At 50.1% G+C, this 24,065-nt stretch overlaps 1 protein-coding gene across 1 annotated transcript; it reads left to right on the plus strand.

Moving 5' to 3' along the window:
- The first annotated feature begins 1,101 nt into the window (after positions 1-1,101).
- On the plus strand, positions 1,102-22,222 carry LOC106580796 (sodium-dependent serotonin transporter). The gene is made up of 14 exons (XM_045703605.2): positions 1,102-1,313; positions 4,462-5,117; positions 6,433-6,567; positions 8,898-9,120; positions 10,541-10,679; positions 10,957-11,091; positions 12,555-12,658; positions 12,880-13,007; positions 13,884-13,996; positions 14,498-14,629; positions 17,850-17,949; positions 18,212-18,312; positions 18,410-18,577; positions 19,547-22,222. The coding sequence occupies exons 2-14, from the start codon at positions 4,733-4,735 to the stop codon at positions 19,616-19,618; spliced, it is 1,935 nt and encodes a 644-aa protein (XP_045559561.2). The 5' UTR covers positions 1,102-1,313; positions 4,462-4,732; the 3' UTR covers positions 19,619-22,222.
- Positions 22,223-24,065: the final 1,843 nt, after the last annotated feature.

A 24,065-nucleotide genomic window follows, 5' to 3' on the forward strand; every position in this document is an offset into this window, starting at 1 on the left:
AGAGGTTTTTCGTCAGGCTGTCTGTGAATGTGTCTGTCTGTGAATGTGTCTGTCTGTGAATGTGCCTGTCAGGGAATGATGTCTGTGGGGATTCTCCGTGCTTTGGTCACAGCTAGCCATGGGGACGAGGGGATGCTTTGGTCACAGCTAGCCATGGGGACGATGGGATGCTTTGGTCACAGCTAGCCATGGGGACGAGGGGATGCTTTGGTCACAGCTAGCCATGGGGACGAGGGGATGCTTTGGTCACAGCTAGCCATGGGGACGAGGGGATGCTTTGGTCACAGCTAGCCATGGGGACGAGGGGATGCTTTGGTCACAGCTAGCCATGGGGACGAGGGGATGCTTTGGTCACAGCTAGCCATGGGGACGAGGGGATGCTTTGGTCACAGCTAGCCATGGGGACGAGGGGATGCTTTGGTCACAGCTAGCCATGGGGACGAGGGGATGCTTTGGTCACAGCTAGCCATGGGGACGAGGGGATGCTTTGGTCACAGCTAGCCATGGGGACGAGGGGATGCTTTGGTCACAGCTAGCCATGGGGACGAGGGGATGCTTTGGTCACAGCTAGCCATGGGGACGAGGGGATGCTTTGGTCACAGCTAGCCATGGGGACGAGGGGATGCTTTGGTCACAGCTAGCCATGGGGACGAGGGGATGCTTTGGTCACAGCTAGCCATGGGGACGAGGGGATGCTTTGGTCACAGCTAGCCATGGGGACGAGGGGATGCTTTGGTCACAGCTAGCCATGGGGACGAGGGGATGCTTTGGTCACAGCTAGCCATGGGGACGATGCTTTGACGGCTTGTGATAAAACAACACAGAGAGGGGCTCTGTAAGGTGAGACCAACAAAGGCCTTGGTAAATCATCCACCATTCATTGTCTTCAATATTCCATAACTGATTAGGAGCGTAGATTGTAGTCCAGCGATGACAGGCGATAGTGGTGCAGCTAACAGAGGTCTGGAACTTTATCTAGGTTGTCATAAAAAAAATTGCAATTTTTTTCCACATAGATGTAAAAAGGAAGTAAGCAGTAAGAAAATATGATTGTGTATAGGAAAGAGAGGGAAGGAGAAAGAGGGAGACAGAGAGAGTGGAGGAATAGGGACACACACAGAGAGAGAGAGAGTGGAGGAAGAGGGACACACAGAGAGAGAGAGAGAGAGAGAGAGAGAGAGAGAGAGTGGAGGAAGAGGGTGTAAGAAACTCCAGCGGGCGTGTAGGGGGAGTGTCTGTACGTGTTCTTCAGAGGGACGGTGGTGAGTACCACCCTGACACAGACCCCCACATAACTACGGAACCACTGCACGGTAGGGCTGCATTCTGGACATTGTGTGTGTGTGTGTGTGTGTGTGTGTGTGTGTGTGTGTGTGTGTGTGTGTGTGTGTGTGTGTGTGTGTGTGTGTGTGTGTGTGTGTGTGTGTGTGTGTGTGTGTGTGTGTGTGTGTGTGTGTGTGTGTGTGTGTGTGTGTGTGTTTCTCAATGGTTCTATGCATATATGTGTTTGTGCCAGACCAAACTTCAGCGTGTGTATAGTGTGAGGTTTGAGTGCTCTACTGGGCAAACAGTCTGTCTTGATGTGTTTACGCACGCTTACACACAGCACGTTTACACAACGGTAGAGCATCATGTAAGTTCTAGTGGAAAAAGTTCCATTGGGTTTTACCTCGTGTGTTGCACTCTTTCTACCTCATCCTATTTGGTAGTATGTTCTGTTATATCCTGTATTTATTTTGTTTTTCACTTTGTTACACTCCTTGAAGAGTGCAAGTTGAAGCAATTCTCACTTGTAATGTGGACTTGCAGTTGAATTATCTGATTTGAAGCGTGTCTGATTTGAAGCAATGTCGACCAAAGTGCATGCCCCATAGACACTAGATACAGTGGTGATAGGGATGAAGATCATATTATGTGTTCGGGTTCCTCGTTGTCTTACACGAAAACAAGAACTACTCCCTCTAGAAACCCCCAATTGTGATTTATTAATTTTTTTGCTTCCAGAGACGGCTTGAGTTGATTCCTTGTCCGCTGCACAATATTTCTACTATACATCATTTGTTTGTCTCTGTAACAGAACAATAATGCTCAGAGTTGGTTGAATTGTTGAATCTTTGTTAATGTAACGTAAAGTGGTCAGTGGCAGACATTGAATGTCCCCCCCCCCCATATTAAAGCATTTTAATTTAATGTTTTTAATGTCAAGTGTACAGTACAGGGAAATGCCTTTCTTCCAAGCTTACGCTATGATAACCTTGACAAAAGTGCATTTTCTTCATAGCTCCAAATTGCTCCTATTTTCAGAACTTGTAGGATTCTTGTGGGATCTGATTGCAATGATATTTCAAATATGATGTTCAATGATTTCATTCTCATCTGGAATATCTTTGATTATGAAGTGGTTATTTGACGTTTCTCAGTGATGAGCTAATGTAAGTGCTATACGGCAACCCAGAGAGTAAAAAATACAGTACTTTAGAGCAAGTTTAATTTATCTGATTAGTTTGAACTAATTGTTACCCCCAGTATTTCAGCTGCACTTTATCAGGAAGTACCTATTTGGGTGTCACCCTTTGCACTCTTTCTTCCAGCTGTTGTTTTCTCATCTTAATTCATGAATATCCATCAAGACTCTGCTTCCACCTCCTGTATGTCAGTCCAGGTGCCCTATGCAGCTTGGATAGGAGCATTCTGCGTGACTGATAGGGGTACGGACTGGAATTCCATGGAGAATTGCTGGACAATTACTTTTAATTGGGATAATGGCATTCCATTTGAATTAACTCTCCCTTTCCCATTAAATTCTAATTGAAGCAAACGAGTATAAACAAGCCGATTTAGCGCCAAAACCTTTTTTTTCTTCTCCTTTTTTCAGTTTAACTAATTTCTTACTCAAATCATGGGACTTCTTAAGCGGGGTATGTGGTCAACGTTTGTAAATAAAACAAACGGCAAAATAAAAAATGTGAGTCAATGTATGATAGTGCATATTTAATCCATTTTTTAGATTGATACAACTATGTTTATGATCGCTGTCAAAGGTGATCAGTCTGCAATTTTTACGACGCACAATTATTATTTTTTTTCTTTCAGTGTGAAATTCAAACAGAAAACGTGGTAGGATTTAGAGCCCTGTCGCAAACTACATCTCTCAGGAGACGTCTGTTTGAAGAAAATGAAGAATAAATACATTGTGGAAGAGGAAGGCTAGTAAATAGAAGGATAGCATGTGGTTTCAGCAACAGTCATCATACATGGAGCTCTCCAAATGTTCCATTATATAAGTACACTACTTTATTAAATTACTATATTGTGAGTCTGTACATTACACCAATATTACTTGACACTAGCACACTACTTTTTCAGTCTATTGCTAGACTTATATTCTGTCTAACATATATGTGTATATGGATTAAATGAAATGTAAATGATAATGCTCAATAATGGACATTAAAACGACCCAGAATGAAGGGTAGTTACAGTAAAATTTCAAATAAAAATGTTAACAAACAGGCAACAATAGAATGGATAGGAGAAATTCTCCTGTTGGATACTTTGCATATAACTGTGGTAAATATCTACTGTGACCACGCTGAAAAGTAGTTAAACATAAAAATACATTTAAAAAGTAAAATACATTTAAAAAGTAAAATACAAATAAAAAAGGGGTTAAAAATTCAAAGTAGTTAGATATTTTATTTTCTGTAAAAAAAATATTTCTTAATTTGATTTAACCAGTCATTTGAAGTTCATAAAACATGATATCTTGATTATACTCATACTGTCAAAAGAAAAATGAGGACCAAGTACTGTAGAAGAAGAATGGGTGATACATGTTTTCTTCTAGAAAATATGTGTTATCAGGGTATCAAGTAACAATTTTCACTATCAAAATCAGAGGAAGTCGGTTGGTTTGGGGATGCATATCCCCCTATCAACTTGTTCCACCCTGCCTTAACACACCGACTGCACATTGACTTCATCTATCAAACTATGTACTTCTTCTAACTCTGTTTTTCTTCCTTTCAAATCTTGTTGCTGCCTGTATATTTTTTTCCCCCTTTTCGTTTAATGTATGTGGTGAAGTTCAACTTTCGTATTTCATCTCCAAATGTATAGAGACCCAAGAAATCAGATGTGATTGTAGCTTCGGGCAGTTACAACAATGTCAAGAAAGAAAATAAACAAACGTGTTCTAACAGAATCCCCTCAGGCCATCTTTGGCCGGGACTTTCAGATTTCACATTTCCCCCAGTGTTTCACACTTTTAACCCCATAGTGACGTATTACCAGTCAGTCTCAGTGACTTCCCCCATTTGTCTCCATCTTTCCCTGTGCTAACTAACCACTCAGGATATTCCAGAGAAGCCGAAAACAAACACCACAAACCATTAGAGGGAAAAAATACACAATTCATTCACAATGGTAAATAACACAAGTGTTGTTGTGTTTGTGTTGCAGTCTGGTACCGGTTGTGTCCCCATTGGCGTTTGTCATAAAAGGAGGTGGAGCGAGGCAAAGCTTCCCACCTGGCCCAGCCACACACACACACACACACACACACACACACACACACACACACACACACACACTCTCTCTCTCTCTCTCTCTCTCTCTCTCTCTCTCTCTCTATGCTACCCCTCATCCCCTGATGGGCACCTCATCACACCGTGCCAAAAGTCCACCGTCGCTGCTAACAACCACACCACACCCCTAACCGCCGGCCATCGCCATGGAGATGACGCAGTCAAAGATGATGGACAGAGAGAACGAAGGAGGAGAGAAAGAGAAAGGGGAGGAGTCATCGCAGGAGAACGGCAGACTCATGCTGGCTGACGGAGGGGTGGCAGAGAAGGGGGACCCCAAAGTGAACTCTGGTGGGGGGTCAGGAGGGGTGTCCAACGGGTACCCCACGTCCACAGCGCAGAGCCCAAAGGAGGGAGTGGGGGGTGTACCCGCAGGGGCCCCCAGGACTCTAGTGGTCCAGCAGACCAGTCTGGACCGGCCCCGGGAGACCTGGAGCAAGAAGATGGACTTTCTGTTGTCTGTGATTGGCTACGCCGTGGACCTGGGAAATGTGTGGCGCTTCCCCTACATCTGCTATCAAAACGGCGGAGGTGAGACTAGGGCCCTGTTCATTTGAGCACGCTGTTGCAAAAAGCTAAAATAAGCATTTCTTATTAGACAATTCTAGGTACTCCCTCCTTCTTTCAGGCTGTAATCTTCCGTTTGGTGTCTAATGAACACGACCCAGGTTGAGGGAAAAAGTAACACCGGAAAGGTGAGAATCTGTAGCTGGGGAAAGGGATGTTGAGGAAATTGACAGATAAAACTAAACCATCTACTGTATACTGGTGACAATAAGCATTAATGCAGATTGAATATAGTTTTTCACCCAACATCTTTCCACACTTAATCATATAGCTAGATAAAAAAACATAAAACAAGATGGATAAATCAGACACAGCGTCTGGAAAACACAGAATATTCAAACCAACCAAAATGTGGATCAAATGAACATTTACACCTTGGAAAGAAATAGCACTGGGTAAATACATGCACATTAAACCTTTTGTCTTATGTAATGAAAACAACAATAAATTAATGTTCTTCTAATGTTCCCAGATGTTTACAAGGGAACTCTGTTGTCCTCCCTGCTTTTCTACAACTCTCCTCCTCACATCAAATACGGGCCTCCGATTCCATTTTATTGAATTTGTGATAATAAAATCTTTGCAATATCCTGTTTCTCTGTTACGAAGCAGAGAGAGAGAGAGATGGAGACAGGGAGACACTTGATAGAAGCAACACTATTCATTGTTTTTCTTTGTCTTTGTCTTTGTATTTCTCTTTTTCTCTCTCTCTCTCTCTCTCTCTCTCTCTCTCTCTCTCTCTCTCTCTCTCTCTCTCTCTCTCAGACTCTCTCTCTCATTGCTTAATAACCTGTCTCTTAGACCCAGCTACTCAATCAACAGTTATCTTTGCTTTCATGTCAACCACACAGATATAAATTCCTAATCAAATACAGAAAGAGACAGGGCTTGTCTGGACTGGAGCCTATCTCCCTGGGACTCTCCAGGGTTCTGCATGGCTTTTTTCTCTCTCTGACATTTCCAGTTCCTCCCCTCACTCTCCTTGGCCTTTAGGGTCAGGTACAGGTCAGTGTTGAATGTTCCAGATGTTGTTGTTAGATGAGGTGTGTAGAAATCCGGTGAAGAGTACAGCTAAGAGTGCAGCTATGAAACATGTGGAGTTTATATTTTTGACTCATGAGTGAAAGGATTTTTACTCAATATACTCCAACCCCCTCTTTTTTTCTCTCGCTCTCGCCCTCTCCCACTCCCCCTTTATCTACCCCCCTCTGTCTATCTCCCCATCCCTCTCTCTCCCCACACTCCCCTTCTCCCCTCTGTCTTTTACCTGTTGTCCCAGGTGCCTTCCTGCTGCCCTACATGTTGATGGCGGTATTCGGCGGCGTGCCTCTGTTCTACATGGAGCTGGCACTGGGGCAGTTCCACCGCAGCGGCTGCATCTCCATCTGGAAACACATCTGCCCCATTTTCAAGGGTATGTAGAGAGCAGAGGAGGGGAGAGGAGGGGAGGGGTGGATTTGACAAATTTTGTTAACACAATGACGCTTGGCAAAACTATTTTTATAAGTGTTATGGAGAAGAGATGAGTCAGGGGAGAAGAGGAGTTGGGGGAGAAGAGGAGTAGGAGGAGAAGAGGAGTCGAGGGAGAAGAGGAGTCGGGGGAGAAGAGAGGAGTCAGGGGAGAAGAGGAGTCAGGGGAGAAGAGGAGTCGAGGGAGAAGAGGAGTCGGGGGAGAAGAGAGGAGTCAGGAGGGGAGAGGAGGGGAGGGGGTAGATTTGACAAATTTTGTTAACACAATGACGCTTGGCAAAACTATTTTTATAACTGTTATGGAGAAGAGATGAGTCGGGAGAAGGGGAGTCGGGGGAGAAGAGGAGTCGGGGGAGAAGAGGAGTCAGGGGAGAAGAGGAGTCGGGGGAGAAGAGGAGTCGGGGGAGAAGAGGAGTCGGGGGAGAAGAGGAGTCGGAGGAGAAGAGGAGTCGGGGGAGAAGAGGAGTCGGGGGAGAAGAGGAGTCTGGGGAGAAGGGGAGTCGGGGGAGAAGGGGAGTCGGGGGAGAAGAGGAGTCGGGGGAGAAGGGGAGTCGGGGGAGAAGGGGAGTCGGGGGAGAAGAGGAGTCGGGGGAGAAGGGGAGTCGGGGGAGAAGAGTAGTCGGGGGAGAAGGGGAGTCGGGGGAGAAGAGTAGTCGGGGAGAAGGGGAGTCGGGGGAGAAGAGGAGTCGGGGGAGAAGGGGAGTCGGGGGAGAAGAGGAGTCGAGGGAGAAGAGAGGAGTCGGGAGAGAAGAGTAGTCGAGGAGGGGGCAAGTCAGGAGGGGTGTGGAGTGGTGGGGGAGGAGTCAGGAGGGAGGAGGAGAGGAGTCGAGGGGGGAGGAGTCAGGAGGGGGGAGGAGAGGAGTCGGGGGGAGGAGTCAGGAGGGGGGAGGAGAGGAGTCGGGGGGGGGAGTCAGGAGGGGGGAGGAGAGGAGTCGGGGGAGGAGAGGAGTCAAGAGAGGAGTCAGGAGAGGAATGGAGTGGCATATCCAGAGAGCAGTGAGCAGCTAGCTGCCTGTTACAGCAGATCGATGAGTGAATGTCTGAGAGACAGATAATATGAACTCTCCGACCCCTTCAGCACGTTCCTCATGAAAGCCTCTGTATCTCCTTGTTGTGGTGATGTCCAGCTCTCTGTTATGGAAATTGTCACATTTCCCACAGAAATGCCAGCATGCTTAGAAACGTGATGTTATGTAAATCTCCGTTGTTTCCAAATGTCATCTCCGACTTGAGTTGAACTTGAGTTAGCTTGAAAATAGACAGAGCAAGTGAGCACCGACCAACGCCACAACACACCTTCATCTCAATCTTTCTTCTCATCTGGTCGGAGTCTGGTCATAGTGGTCGTGTAACCAGTTCAATGCCTGGGTCCACCACTTGCCTCGTCTCTCTCTCTACCCCACTCTCTGCCTCCTCTCTCATTCATACCTGTGTTAATCCTAACGTAAAAACAAACTCTCCTCTCTCCATCACAAACTCTCTCCTCTCCATCACAAACTCTCTTCTCTCCATCACAAACTCTCCTCTCTCCATCACAAACTCTCTCCTCTCCATCACAAACTCTCTTCTCTCCATCACAAACTCTCTTCTCTCCATCACAAACTCTCTTCTCTCCATCACAAACTCTCTCCTCTCCATCACAAACTCTCTTCTCTCCATCACAAACTCTCTTCTCTCCTTCACAAACTCTCTTCCCTCCATCACAAACTCTCTTCTCCTCCTTCACAAACTCTCTTCTCTCCATCACAAACTCTCTCCTCTCCATCACAAACTCTCTTCTCTCCATCACAAACTCTCTCCTCTCCATCACAAACTCTCTTCTCTCCATCACAAACTCTCTTCTCTCCTTCACAAACTCTCTTCTCTCATCACAAACTCTCTTCTCTCCTTCACAAACTCTCTTCTCTCCATCACAAACTCTCTTCTCTTCATCACAAACTCTCTCCTCTCCATCACAAACTCTCTTCTCTCCATCACAAACTCTCTCCTCTCCATCACAAACTCTCTTCTCTCCATCACAAACTCTCTCCTCTCCATCACAAACTCTCTCCTCTCTCGTTCCACCAGTTATTATCTATAGATGATTATAGGACATTATAAAGGGGCTGTACAGGTTCATGACAAGTCTGACTATGCATTATAATAACTGCATTGTAATGCATTATACCTATACAGTCGTTAAGTCAAGTGTTATTTTTCTTTCTGCTATCGGCTTCGCCATCTGCATCATAGCGCTGTACAACACCATGTCAAACTTTCCCTCCCTCCCTCTAGGTGTGGGCTTCGCCATCTGCATCATAGCGCTGTACATAGCGTTCTACTACAACACCATCATGGCTTGGGCCCTGTACTACCTGCTGGCGTCGTTCCGGCCCACCCTGCCCTGGACCACGTGCTCCAACCCCTGGAACACGGTCAACTGTCTCCGCTACCTGTCCACCGACAGCAACGTCACCTGGACCAACACGTCCACCTCGCCCGCCGAGGAGTTCTATACGTAAGTCAAGACCATGTAAGTGCAAGGCAGGACGGAGGGACGAGCACAGAGATGCCAGGGACAGTGGAGGAGAGAGGGGTAGATGGCATGATGGCCTCGATAGAGAAGAGGGAGTAGAGACAGGGCGGAGTGACTGGATGGGTGGATGAAAGGCAGGTATGGAAGATGGATAAGTGGAGGGAGATAAGGACATGGCGGATTGACTGGAGGTACAAAGAGAGGGATTGATGGAGGAGGCAGTAGATAAAACATTGAGGAGGGATGTGTCCTAATGGGTATACAGCCGGTAGATACGCTACACTTTAAAACAATTCTAGTTGTTTAAACTAATTAGTATTAACTGGTTCCACCACTTTTCGGTTAAAGTGTTACCTGAACTTGAAAGGTTAAGTTGACCCAAACTTAGCTCCAACTTGAGAAAACTTAGACGAAAATTCTTACACCCAACCACGCTCCTTAACACCGGCCCGCTTAACCCGGAAGCCAGCTAGCTGCACCAATGTGTCGGAGGAAACACCGTTCAAGTGACGACTGAGGTCAGCCTGCAGGCGCCCGGACCGCCACAAGGAGTCGCTAGAGCGCGATAAGCGCTAACCCAGACGACGCTGGGCCAATTGTGCGCCGCCCTATGGGACTCCCGACTTAATCACTACTTTTACCAGAGCTGATACAATACAGTTGAAATCAGTCATTGACACAGACATGGAGGCCTAGCAGGAAGAATGGAGGCTGGTGCGAGGAGCTATAGGAGGACGGGCTCATTGTAATGGCTGGAATGGAACGGAGTCAAATGTGGTTTCCATATGTTTAATGTGTTTGATACCGTTCCATTCCAGCCATTACAATGAGCCCGTCCTCCTATAGCTTGTGTCCAACATGTAAGTTGAAAAACATTGTATGTCAAAACCCCCATATGTGTGTGTAACTTGTTCCACAGCCTTTTTGAGAGAGACAGAGAGAGAGAGAGTTATTTTAGTCAAGTTAACTTATATCCTTCTTCAGTTGTTTTGTTTTGTTAATTGAACCTTTATTTAACGAGGCACGTCAGTTGTATCAGCATCACATATCTACAATATGTTTATTCAATTTCTATCCTTGTCATGGGTGCATGTATCTCTCTGTGCGTCATCTGTTGTATTTTGTTAGTCACGCCATTTCCATGTAAATGACTCCTTTCTCTGTTATTCTGTCTCATCCCCCTCTTCCCAACCTTCTTTTCCCGCTCATCTTTCTCTTCTCGCTGATTCCTCTCTTCCTGACAATCCCTCTCCTCTCCCTGATTGACCCCCCCCTCCCCATCTCTCCATCCTTCTCTCTCTCCTCATCCCTCTCTCCTGATCCCTCTTTAACCTCTCATCCCTCTCCTCTCCTCATCCCCCTCTCCTCATCCATTTTGCTCATCCCTCTCTGTTCCATATAGGCGTCAGGTACTGCAGGTACACATGTCTCCAGGTCTGCACCAGCTTGGCAGTGTGAGTTGGCAGCTGGCTCTCTGCCTCCTGTTCATCTTCACCATCGTCTACTTCAGCATCTGGAAGGGAGTCAAGACCTCTGGCAAGGTGAGCAGAGGGATGGAGAAACGGTAGATGATACTACGTAAATACTGTGAAATCTGTTTCTCACTGATGTCTTTTATTCATACTTGCCCCTCTCTCTTCTCTCTCCCCACCCCCTCTCTCTCTCTCTCTCCCCACCCCCTCTCTCTCTCTCTCTCCCCCCCCCCTCTCTTTCTCTCTCCCCCACCCCCTCTCTCTCTCTCTCTCCCCCCACCCCCCTCTCTCTCTCTCTCTCTCTCTCGCTCCCCCCCTATCTCTCTCCCCCACCCTTCTCTCTCAGGTGGTGTGGGTGACAGCCACCTTCCCCTACCTTGTCTTGCTGGTGCTGCTCGTTCGTGGGGCCACTCTGCCCGGGGCCTGGAGGGGCGTGGTCTTCTACCTCAAACCTGATTGGGGGAAACTACTCAGCACCACAGTGAGTTAGTCAACTATTGGTGTAGGTTTCCAGCCAATCTTAGGTCATCATACAACACGCTGACACCGAATCTTACTGCCTGATGTCTTCCTAATCCCTAGTTTGTCTCCCACCCTCTCTCTCTCTCTCTCTCTCTCTCCCACATTCTCCCTCTCTCCCCCCTCTCTTTCTCTTCTCTACCCCTCTACCCCCTCCCCCTCTCCCCCTCTCTCTCTCTCCCTCCCTCTCCCCCTCTCTCTCCCCCCTCTCTCTCTCTCTCACCCCTCTCTCTCTTTCTCTCCCCCTCTCTTTCTCTCCCCCCCTCTCTCTTTCTCTCTCCCCCCTCTCTCTCTCTCTCTCTCTCTCTCCCCTCTCCCCCCCTCAATATCTTTCCCTTTCCCCCCCTCTCTCACCCTCTCACCCTCCCGCCCTCCCTCCCTCTCCCTCCCTCTCTCTCCTCTCTCTCCCCCTCTCACTCTCTCCCCCTCCCTTTAACTCTCCCTCTCTCTTTCCCACTTTCTCTTTCTCTCCCTCTCTCTCCCCCTCCCCCACTCTCTCTCCCCCTTTCTCTCTCATCTCCCCCTCCCTGTAACTCTCCTTCTCCCCCTCTCTCCCCCCTCCCCTTTCTCTCTCCCTCTCGCTCCCCTTCTCTCCCCCTCCCCCTCTCTCTCCCCCTCTCTCTCCACCTCCCTTTAACTCTCCCTCTCTCTCCCCCTCTCTCTCCCTCTTTCTCTCTCTCTCTCCCCCTCTCTCTCTCCCCTCCCTTTCTCTCTCCCTCTCCCCCACTCTCTCTCTCCCTCTCCTCCACTCTCTCTCTCCCTCTCCCCCTCTCTCTCCCCCTCCCTTTAACTCTCCCTCTCTCTCCCCCCTCTTTCTCTCCCTCTCCCCCTCCCTTTAACTCTCCCTCTCTCTCCCCCGCGTCTTTCTCTCCCTCTCTCCCCCGCTCTCCCCTCCCCTTTCACTCTCCCTCTCCCCCTCCTCTCTCTCCCCCTCTCTCTCTCCCCCTTCCTTTCTCTCCCTCTCTCCTCTCCCTCCCTCTCTACCTCTCTCTCTCTCCCCCTCTCTCTCCCTCTCCCCCACTCTCTCTCTCACTCTCCCCTCTCTCTCCCCATCCCTTTAACTCACCCTTTCTCTCCCCCACTTTCTCTCCCTCTCCCTCTCTCTCCCCCTCCCTTTAACTCTCCCTCTCTCCCCCCTCGTTCTCTCCCCTCCCCTCCCCTCCCCCCTCTCCCCTTTCACTCTCCCCCTCTCCTCTCCCTCCCTCTCTCCTCTCTCTCTCCACCTCTCCCTCTCCCCCTCTCTCCCTCCTCTCTCTCTCCCCCTTTATTCTCTCTCCTCTCCTCTCCCTCCCTCTCTCCTCTCTCTCCCTCTCCCCCTCACTCACTCCCTCTCTCTCCCTCTTTCTCTCCCCCACTTCCTCTCTCTCTCCCTCTCTCTCTCTCCCCCTCTCTCTCTCTCCTCCCTCTCTCTCTCTCTCCCTACAGGTATGGATTGATGCAGCAGCTCAGATCTTCTTCTCTCTGGGGCCAGGTTTCGGGGTTCTCCTGGCCTTTGCGAGCTACAACCCCTTTCACAACAACTGCTACAAGTCAGACTCCATTTCTCTTGATACAGTACAATCTGTTTATGAACCTGCCATGTGAAATGTATTTATTTTGCCTGTGACTTGTTGTTAATCCTCTCTCTTCTCCTATCACCCTCTTCATCCCCTCTTTCTGTCTCTATCTTTCTCCCTCTCTCTCTACCTCCCTCCTTTTCTCTCCCCCCTCTCACCATCTCTCTCTCTCTCTCTCTGTCCCCCACTCTCAGGGATGCGTTGGTAACCAGCTCGGTGAACTGCCTGACCAGTTTCCTCTCTGGGTTTGTCATCTTTACCGTGCTCGGCTATATGGCTGAGATGCGTAAAATAGGCGTGGAGACCGTAGCCAAGGATGCTGGTAAATCAATCAAATCCCAAATTTCAAATCTACTCTTCATATGTAGCAGTTGTTGTATGATTAATTTTTTTACATCAGGGCCCATATTCATGAAGAGTCTCAGAGTAGGAGTGCTGATCTAGGATCAGGTGTCCTCTCCCTTCACTTGTAATTGTATTCAGTATGATCTTAAAGGCCCAGTGCAGTCAAAAACATGATTTCCCTGTGTTTTATATATAGTTCCACACTATGAGGTTGGAATAATACTGTGAAATAGTGAAAAGGATGATAATGCCCTTTTAGTGTAGGAGCTGTTTGAAAAGACCTCCTGAAATTTCAGCCTGTTCTGCTGGGATAGAGGTTTGGCCTTCCATGGTGACATCACCAGGCTGTAAATTTGCCCAATAAGACAGAGCACCAAACCTCCACCAATAACAACTAGTTTTCAGTTTTCCCTCCCCACTCAGACCACTCCCAGACAGTCCTTGCTAAATTCTTGCTTGAGAAATTGCTCTTTGCTGGAAAGTAGGAGTGGGTGACCTGATCCTAGATCAGCACTCCTACTCTGAGACGCTTTGGGAATACAGGTCCAGATAGTTCAGAGGTTATCTGAGGTCAGAGATCTGGCAAGGGAGTACAGACCAGACGGTGGAGAGTAAATAACAAGTTCTCTGCTACCTTTCTAGTTACGCTCGCCTTCACCAAGACAGGACTAAGTGCTCACTATTCCTTTTTGATAAAGGCCCAACACCACAAAAAAAGCCTCAGGGACCCGTATGGAAATAATTACGATGCCTTCAGTGGTTTCGAACATGAAAGAGGAGAGTTAAGATGCCACATTTCCACCATGTGTTTGTGTTCCCTTTGCTAACGTGTTGATTGTCTCTCTTCTGCCAGGTCCCAGTCTGCTGTTCATCATCTATGCTGAAGCCATCGCCAACATGCCCGCTGCCACCTTCTTCGCCATCATCTTCTTCCTCATGATCATCATGCTGGGGCTGGACAGCACGGTCAGTGGCACGCACACACACAGTATTCACACAGAATTATTAGACTGGTTTTCAAATCAATTAACGGCAGTTTTTTTTAATCAGTTCTCCTTTCTTACACGTCTTTTATGTGTACTAATTTATTGTTTGTGTTGAGTGTGTATTCAGCCAGGCTCTGAGTGTGTATTCAGCCAGGCTCTGAGTGTGTATTCAGCCAGGCTCTGAGTGTGTATTCAGCCAGGCTCTGAGTGTGTATTCAGCCAGGCTCTGAGTGTGTATTCAGCCAGGCTCTGAGTGTGTATTCAGCCAGGCTCTGAGTGTGGCTGGGGAGGAACTTACTGTTATGCAGAAGGGACAGTTTGTGTCTTTCTGTCTGGGTTTGCCTGTTTATAGAGATTTTCTATAGCTGCGCTGTGTTTTTTTCTCTCTCTCTCCTCTGATTACTCCTCTACTGGCTCCTTCTCTCTCCCTCTCAATTCAAATTTCAATTTAATGTCTCTCCCTTCTTGTCTCCCTGTGTAGTTTGCTGGTCTGGAGGGGGTGATCACAGCCATGCTGGATGAGTTCCCCCAGTTGTTGTCTAGGAGGAGGGAGTGGTTTGTCCTGGGTCTGGTGTGTGTCTGCTACCTGGGAGCGCTCTCCACCCTCACCTACGTGAGTCTTCTCTCCACTCTACCCAGCCTCGGTCCCACTCCCACGCAGCCTCGGTCCTACTCACACTCAGCCTCGGTCCTACTCCCACTCATCCTCGATCCTACTTCCACTCAGCCTCGGTCCCACTCCCACTCAGCCTCGGTCCCACTCCCACGCAGCCTCGGTCCCACTCCCACGCAGCCTCAGTCCCACTCCCACGCGGCCTCGGTCCCACTCCCACGCGGTCTCGGTCCCACTTCCACGCGACCTCGGTTCCACTCACACCCAGCCTCGGTCCCACTCCTACACAGCCTCGGTCCCACTCCCACCCAGCTCGGTCCCACTCCCACACAGCCTCAGTCCCACTCCCACACAGCCTCAGTCCCACTCCCACGCAGCCTCACTCAACCTCGATCCCACTCCCACGCAGTCTCGGTCCCACTCAGCCTCGGGTCCCACTCCCACTCAGCCTCGGTCCCACTCCCACCCGTCTCAGTCCCACTCCCACGCAGCCTCGGTCCAACTCCCACGCGGCCTCTGTCTCCCATGCGGCCTCTGTCTCCCACGCGGCCTCTGTCCCACTCAGCTTCGGTCCCACTCAGCCTCGGTCCTACTCCCACCTGGCCTCAGTCCCACTCCCACGCAGCCCCACTCAATCTCGATCCCACTCAGCCTCGGTCCCACTCCCACCCGGCCTCGGTCCCACTCCACTCGGCCTCGGTCCCACTCCCACGCAGCATCGGTCCCACTCCCACCCAGCCTCGGTCCCACTCCCACACAGCCTCAGTCCCACTCAGCCTCGGTCCTACTCCCACCTGGCCTCAGTCCCACTCCCACGCAGCCCCACTCAATCTCGATCCCACTCAGCCTCGGTCCCACTCCCACCCGGCCTCGGTCCCACTCCACTCGGCATCGGTCCCACTCCCACGCAGCCTCGGTCCCACTCCCACCCAGCCTCGGTCCCACTCCCACGCAGCCCCACTCAACCTCGATACCACTCCCACGCTGCCTCGGTCCCACTCCCACGTGGCCTCGGTCCCACTCACACTCGGCCTCCCACTCCCACCCGGCCTCGGTCCCACTCAGCCTCGGTCCCACTCAGCCTCGGTCCTACTCCCACCTGGCCTCAGTCCCACTCCCACGCAGCCCCACTCAATCCCGATCCCACTCAGCCTCGGTCCCACTCCCACCCGGCCTCGGTCCCACTCCACTCGGCCTCGGTCCCACTCCCACGCAGCCTCAGTCCCACTCCCACCCAGCCTCGGTCCCACTCCCACACAGCTTCAGTCCCACTCAGCCTCGGTCCTACTCCCACCTGGCCTCAGTCCCACTCCCACGCAGCCCCACTCAATCCCGATCCCACTCAGCCTCGGTCCCACTCCCACCCGGCCTCGGTCCCACTCCACTCGGCCTCGGTCCCACTCCCACGCAGCCTCGGTCCCACTCCCACCCAGCCTCGGTCCCACTCCCACACAGCCTCAGTCCCACTCAGCCCCACTCAACCTCAATCCCACTCCCACCCAGGCTTGGTCCCACTCACACCCGGCCTTGGTTCCACTCACACGTGGCCTCGGTCCCACTCACACTCGGCCTCCCACTCGGCCTCGGTCCCACTCCCACGCGGCCTCGGTCCCACTTCCACCCGGCCTCGGTCCCACTCCCAATCGGCCTCGGTCCCACTCCCAATCGGCCTCGGTCCCACTCCCACGCTGCCTCGGTCCCACTCCCACGCGGCCTCGGTCCCACTCCCACGCAGCCTAGGTCCCACTGCCACGCTGCCTCGGTCCCACTCCCACGCTTCCTCGGTCCCACTCCCATGCTGCCTCGGTCCCACTCCCACGCGGCCTCGGTCCCACTCCCACCCGGCCTCGGTCCCACTCCACGCAGCCACGCGGCCTCGGTCCCACTCCCACGCGGCCTCGGTCCCACTCACACTCGGCCTCCCACTCCCACCCGGCCTCGGTCCCACTCCCACCCGGCCTCGGTCCCACTCCCACCCGGCCTTGGTCCCACTCAGCCTCCGTCCCACTCAGCCTCGGTCCTACTCCCACCTGGCCTCAGTCCCACTCCCACGCAGCCCCACTCAATCTCGATCCCACTCCCACCCAGCCTCGGTCCCACTCCCACCTGGCCTCGGTCCCACTCCACTCGGCCTCGGTCCCACTCCCACGCAGCCTCGGTCCCACTCCCACCTGGCCTCGGTCCCACTCCACTCGGCCTCGGTCCCACTCCCACGCAGCCTCGGTCCCACTCCCACCCAGCCTCAGTCCCACTCAGCCCCACTCAACCTCGATCCCACTCCCACCCAGTCTTGGTCCCACTCACACCCGGCCTCGGTCCCACTCACACGTGGCCTCGGTCCCACTCACACTCGGCCTCCCACCCAGCCTCGGTCCCACTCCCACCTGGCCTCGGTCCCACTCCACTCGGCCTCGGTCCCACTCCCACGCAGCCTCGGTCCCACTCCCACCCAGCCTCAGTCCCACTCAGCCCCACTCAACCTCGATCCCACTCCCACCCAGTCTTGGTCCCACTCACACCCGGCCTCGGTCCCACTCACACGTGGCCTCGGTCCCACTCACACTCGGCCTCCCACTCGGCCTCGGTCCCACTCCCACGCGGCCTCGGTCCCACTCCCACCCGGTCTCGATCCCACTCCCACCCGGCCTCGGTCCCACTCCCAATCGGCCTCGGTCCCACTCCCAATCGGCCTCGGTCCCACTCCCACGCGGCCTCGGTCCCACTCCCACCCGGCCTCGGTCCCACTCCCAATCGGCCTCGGTCCCACTCCCAATCGGCCTCGGTCCCACTCCCACACTGCCTCGGTTCCACTCCCACGCTGCCTCGGTCCCACTCTCACGCTGCCTCGGTCCCACTCCAACGTGGCCTCGGTCCCACTCCCACCCGGCCTCGGTCCCACTCCACGCAGTTACGCGGCCTCGGTCCCACTCCCACGTGGCCTCGGTCCCACTCCCACGCGGCCTCGGTCCCACTCCCACGCGGCCTCGGTCCCACTCCCACCCGGGCTCGGTTCCACTCCCACCCAGCCTCGTTCCCACTCCCCACGCAGCCTCGGTCCCACTCCCACCCAGCCTCGGTCCCACTCGGGCAACAAGTCGAAAATAAGCTCCAGTAGAACATCAGCAGTATATACTGTATAAATGTCTCTATAGCGTTTGTCTCTATAGTGTCTATGGCTTGTTTCCCAACAGCCATGCATTTCTTTGGAAATGTGTTTTAGGGAGGTGCGTTTGTGGTGAAACTGTTTGAGGAGTACGCCACAGGACCTGCTGTCATCACTGTGGTCTTCCTAGAAGTCATCGCTGTTTCCTGGTTCTACGGTAAACGGCTGACAATGATATTGTTGACAAGGCTCACATAGTCTGACATTCTTTGGATTCAGATTTTTTTGTTTGTTGTTGATTTAATGGATGTGTGTTTGTGATTGGTATGTAAACTCTCTGCACTAGACATTTCTAATTTGGGACAATGGATGGATGGATTGATACATCGATTGATTGATTTGATTGATTTCTATTCCATATTGAGACTAAAATGTGTGTGAGTGCATGTGTTTCATTGTGTGTCTGTGTCCATTTTCAGGCACGAGTCGTTTCTGCGCTGATGTCAATATGATGCTGGGCTTCTCCCCTGGACTATTCTGGAGGGTGTGCTGGGTAGCCATCTGCCCCATCTTCCTACTGGTGAGCAGCCCCCAACCCCCCCAGATGTGCACACACACACACACCGACACTATATTCCTGTTCGAAACACAACCACCTCTGTCTCATCTCTCCTCAGTTCATCATTGTCAGTTTCCTGGCGTTCCCCCCGGAGGTCAAGTTGTTTGACTACATCTACCCACCCTGGACCACTGTTCTGGGCTACTGCATCGGAGTGTCCTCCTTCATCTGTGTACCAGCCTACATGGTGTACCACCTGCTCACTGCCAAAGGGACCTTTAAACAGGTAAGAGCCTCCAGAGGGCTTGGGGTGGGCCTCTCCCCCTCCAGTCCCCCTTCCCTCCCCCTGCCATCACCAGGCTACTAACAGAGGACACAATCAAAGTGAGAGATGCAGAGAGTAGGAATACAAGCCACGACGGCTTCCAGACCTTACGGTTCAGACACTCGCGCGTGCAAGCACCAAACACACACACACACACACACACACGCTAACATAGACAAGCGACAGACACCGCGGCACCTGCACACTGTCACGTTGCCAAGCCAGAAAACAGCTCCTTGTTTGAGAAGACAGACAGACATCAAACAGCATGGAACACAGAGCGCCTCCCTTCCTCCTCTCCCTGCCTTTGATAAACCTATCATCCAATAAGCCCAGTGTTTGCCCCAGTGCCTCACCGCACAATGGGACTGAAAGACAGTGTCAGCAGAGGGGTGTGTGTGTGTTATGTGTGGTGTTCTGGTCGCACATCTGTGTTAGTGTGTGTGTGTGTGTTACGTGTGTGAGCGTTGTATGCCTAACCTGCCGCTGCGGCCAGTGAGTGTAGACAGACGGATCAGAGCGAGGTCAGGATGACATGAAGTCTGTGTGACAGCGCTCAATAACAACGATCTGTCGGGTTACGCCACAGTTATACCAGGCACCTCTTCTTGCGCTCAGACTACCAGAAATCTGTCACTTTCAATGGAAGCAGACGCGGGAAAGTCCTTCTGAGTCGAGCGACTGTGTAATAACCAATCCGAGGAAAGGAGGGTTTCGCTAGATAGCTTTGACACAGTGCTGGATAGGCTAACAGCCAACGTGTCAATTTGCATGTTGTTTGGAAGATTCCACACGAAAACTTCTAGTATAACCGGACTGTTACAAGGTGAACCCAACACTCAATGACAGTGGCTTGGATGAAATAACTCTGGTGTACCCTCCTACCCCTCTCTTTTCTGTCCTGCCCTTCCTCCCTTCCTTATCCCTCAGCGTCTCCTGAATGGCATCACCCCTGTACCCAGCGGGCCTCAAAGTGACATTATCATCACCCACGCCGTCTGACCCAGTGGTCTGACCCAGTGGTCTGACCCAGTGGTCTGACCCAGTGGTCTGACCAGGCCGAGTGGACTACACCACCCTCTGCTGGACATAGAGCACAACTGCAGGACGGGGAGGGTTCACGCCTCCCCCACTTCTCCTCCAGAACCCCCACAGCAGACTTCAGAAGCACAGAGGCACCCTGTTTATCCCACAGACCCCAGGGCTGAGGTGTGGGCGCTGGGCCACACTGTCTGCAGCATCCCACACCCCTCCTCCGTCACCTCCCTCCTGGCTCATTCTGTTAGCAGCTAATGTTGTCACTGGTTTCATACTGGGCCACGCTGGTCAGAGCATTTCAACCACCAGACAGAGGGTTTTAGATGCCACAGCACAATGGCATGTGTACTGTTATTGAAGCGTAGTGTTGCCTTTAAAGTCTATACCTGTCCATTACAATTGGAATCCATCCATACAGTATGAGGCATAAACATACACACTTCCTTGTCTCTACTCTGTCAGGTCCACTAAACAATGTTTATATCACAAGCAAACATCTCATCTCACGGCTTCGTTTGACATTATATCCTTGTTTCATGAGTTCTGCATACAGATATTTAGCTGGACATTGATTGCAAAATGCAGGTATCTTTTTAAGTTTCTCTATGAAACCAAATATTCCATGGATATTTCTACAGGTATTTCCAGATGTGAGCTGTTGTCATGCTTTAGGATGACTTGGTGGGAGCTTGTCAGTGTTTCTTGGTGGGATGGCTGAACCTATGAAGGGCCTTGATGAGCGTCAGAGCGTCTCCACACTGTGAAGCGCTGTATGTTGGTGTTGTATGACGCACTGCAGTACTGATTCTGCTCTGTAAGCATATCCAAGTTGTTGGGGAACATAGAGACCAGATCAGAAGAGAAAACAGGGCTTTGTCCAGTTATGTGGGGGGATTCTTTAGCTGCAGTATGGAAGGCTCTGCTGTGTGTGTGTGCGTGCGTGCGTGCGTGCGTGTGTGTGTGTGTACGCGCGTCAGACAGAAATGGAAGGAACGTGGAGAAGCTACCCTGTGTAGATCAGAAGGAGTGGGTTATATTAGCGCAATATAAGATGTATATTTATTTGAAATAATTATTATCCAAATCCAAATCTATACTTTGATGTATTTGTTTATCTCATTTACTATAAACTGACATGCTGATTTAGTTTGACTTAGCACGGAAATGGTGTTTTACATATTAAGAGACTAACTGCCTACATTGGGAACCCAGTATTGAACACAACTACACTCAGTCTTCAAGGATGTGTCTAAAAACAGGTATCTGTCTTTACTTCCTACCAAATAATCTGTTGTGTTGGAATGGGAGTAGTAGTATGACATGTACGTGTGTATTAAGTGAGTCTTGGTATCGGTGTGTGTCTCTTTGTTCTGTGAATACTTGTCTACTCTCTTGAACGGGTTATATTTGTGTGTACATCAGACCAGGGTGCAAATACTATAGGGAATCTTTCAAATACTTTGTGTTTTCTTTGGCCTGCCTCGTGCCAGATGGGCGGGGTTTGTTTTACCCTGTTTAGTGCCAGATGGGCGCGGTTTGTTTTACCCTGTTTAGTGCCAGATGGGCGGGGTTTGTTTTAGCCTGCCTCGTGCCAGATGGGCGTGGTTTGTTTTAGCCTGCCTCGTGCCAGATGGGCGGGGTTTGTTTTAGCCTGCCTCGTGCCAGATGGGCGGGGTTTGTTTTAGCCTGTCTGGTGCCAGATGGGCGGGGTTTGTTTTAGCCTGCCTCGTGCCAGATGGGCGGGGTTTGTTTTAGCCTGCCTCGTGCCAGATGGGCGGGGTTTGTTTTAGCCTGTCTGGTGCCAGATGGGCGGGGTTTGTTTTAGCCTGCCTCGTGCCAGATGGGCGGGGTTTGTTTTAGCCTGCCTCGTGCCAGATGGGCGGGGTTTGTTTTAGCCTGTCTGGTGCCAGATGGCGGGGTTGTTTTAGCCTGCCTCGTGCCAGATGGGCGGGGTTTGTTTTAGCCTGCCTCGTGCCAGATGGGCGGGGTTTGTTTTAGCCTGCCTCGTGCCAGATGGGCAGGGTTTGTTTTAGCCTGCCTTGTGCCAGATGGGCGGGGTTTGCAGGATTGCGACTGTTCTATTGGTTCCATTGAACCAGGCAAGCTCAATCAAATCTGAAGTATTTGAAGATTTCAAATAGTATTTTAACTGGGGATTGGTGTACGTGTGTGTAAGCGTGCATACCTTGCGAGCGTGCATACATGAGTGTGCGTGTATACGCGTGTGTGTGTGTCAGCGTGCATGTGTGTGTACATTATGAACTGAAGTAGCAGTGTCAGACTCTGTCAACTTTGTCAGTGTGTGTAACCTGTGTGTGTAACCTGTGTGTGCATGCCAGTGTGTCTAACCTATGCTTCAGCTTGCGTCTGTGAAGTGACCTCTTGTCTTGTTCTTCTCCAAAATATCCAATGAAGATGATAAAACCACTCCCTTGTACCTCTCAAGCCTATATAATGTATGATCTATGTATGTCTGTAAAAGATTGTATTGAGAAATAAACCTGTATAGAAGAAAGATATACATATATATGAATTAATAGATAAATAAAGTTAAGATGTAAATGAGTAGCTATGCCTCTTGCATTTTTTTTCCCACCATGCTTTTGTAACACTGTTTTGTATGTTTTGTAACATTGTAGCACTTGAATTGGGTTCATTTCTGAGATTCTTTTAGGAATGAGGTAGTTTAGTGCTGAGGGCACAGTTAGACAGTAAATTTTCCGCTATACATATTCCACCACTAAGTGCAGTAGCTAGGGCCAGGTGCTTGAAGCACCAGCAATGCTTGATAAGTGACTGCTCAAAGGTGTGGTTGATAGGCGGGTAATAAGTTATTGGGAGGTGGGTCAAAGATTTTTGATTATATTGACAAGATACACAGCAACACAATTAGACCCAACCAATTCATGAGAAAACAAAAAGATAATCACTTGACACATTGGAAAGAATTAACAATAAAACAGAGCAAACTGGAATGCTATTTGGTCCTAAACAGAGAGTACACAGTGGCAGAATACCTGACCACTGTGACTGACCCACACTTATGGAAAGCTTTGACTATGTACAGACTCAGTGAGCATAGCCTTGCTATTGAGAAAGGCCGCCGTGGGCAGACCTGGCTCTCAAGAGAAGACAGGCTATGTGCACACTGCCCACAAAATGTGGTGGAAACTGAGCTGCACTTCTTAACCTTCTGCCAAATGTATGACCATATTAGAGACACATATTTCCCTCAGATTACACAGATCCACAAAGAATTCGAAGACAAACCCAATTTTGATAAACTCCCATATCTATTGGGTGAAATACCACAGTGTGCCATCACAGCAGCAAGATTTGTGACCTGTTGCCACAAGAAAAGGGCAACCAATGAAGAACAAACACCATTGTAAATACAACCCATATTTATATTTATTTATTTTCCCTTTTGTACTTTAACCATTTGTACATTGTTACAACACTGTATATATACATAATGACTTTTGTAATGTCTTTATTCTTTTGGAACTTCTGTGAGTGTAATGTTTACTGTTAATTTTTATTGTTTATTTCACTTTTGTATATTATCTACTTCACTTGGTTTGGCAATGTTAACATATGTTTCCCATGCCAATAAAGCCCCTTGAATTGAATTGAATAATCGAGGGACCGCTCTGACAATGGAAATATATGTCCTCAAAGATGGACGGCAGGCGGGAGGAGGCGAGATCAGGTGGGACAATTCTAGCCAATAAGAGGGCAGATAAGCGTGTGAACAACAGGCACAACTCTGATAAAGGCAGCGGTCCAAACACTTAAAAGACACACCCTCGCCTTATGCCCTTGGGGGAATCCTTGTCACCATCTTGGAGGGTGGTCCAAATGATTAGCCAAGCAAGGGAAGTTTGCAACGAAAGCCCCTCGGCTCTCGTTTTTAGTCTTAAGTCAGTGCATTCGTTACAACCTAACCATCACCACTTCTATTTGATCAAATAAGCTTCACGTAGCAAATGAGCAATACCATTTTTTGTTGACCAAATTGATTGGCTAATGGCCAACAAACAGCGTCAACCATAAAAGTATTAGTTAGTCCAAAGAGTTGCAAACGGTTGCGTTTTGCAAAGAAAACAAGAGTTTCTAAATTCAGGTAGGCCCCTCCTTGTTTCGGTTGCTTTCGTTTTGCAACAAAATCGGCTTAATGACTCCGCCCCGAGCTCTCATGCGTGTAAACAAGTGATAAATGATCAAAGTCATTTCCTTAGTAGGTGTGATGTCAGAGGGCAGCATGTGGGAGAAGTCGGAGCTCAGGGATGATAGAGTTTCCCCACTAGTAATTACCAGTTGAAGCGAAGCCCAAGTGGATTTTCCACAGTCGTCTGTGGTAACCACCACATACCCACTTATGAACGATGCAGCACATATCTCCCCAAGA

This window comes from Salmo salar, chromosome 20 (genome assembly GCF_965601325.2).
Source record: "Salmo salar chromosome 20, fSalSal1, whole genome shotgun sequence".
Lineage (NCBI taxonomy): Eukaryota > Metazoa > Chordata > Actinopteri > Salmoniformes > Salmonidae > Salmo > Salmo salar.

What these genes read in the sequence shown, in the direction of transcription:
- LOC106580796 (XM_045703605.2), top strand. Translation starts at nt 4,733, where the DNA reads ATGGAGATGACGCAGTCAAAGATGATGGACAGAGAGAACGAAGGAGGA. An exon ending in GAGTCAAGACCTCTGGCAAG is followed by an intron (nt 10,680 to 10,956) that starts GTGAGCAGAGGG and finishes CTTCTCTCTCAG; the next exon opens with GTGGTGTGGGTGACAGCCAC. An exon ending in TGCTGGGGCTGGACAGCACG is followed by an intron (nt 13,997 to 14,497) that starts GTCAGTGGCACG and finishes CTCCCTGTGTAG; the next exon opens with TTTGCTGGTCTGGAGGGGGT.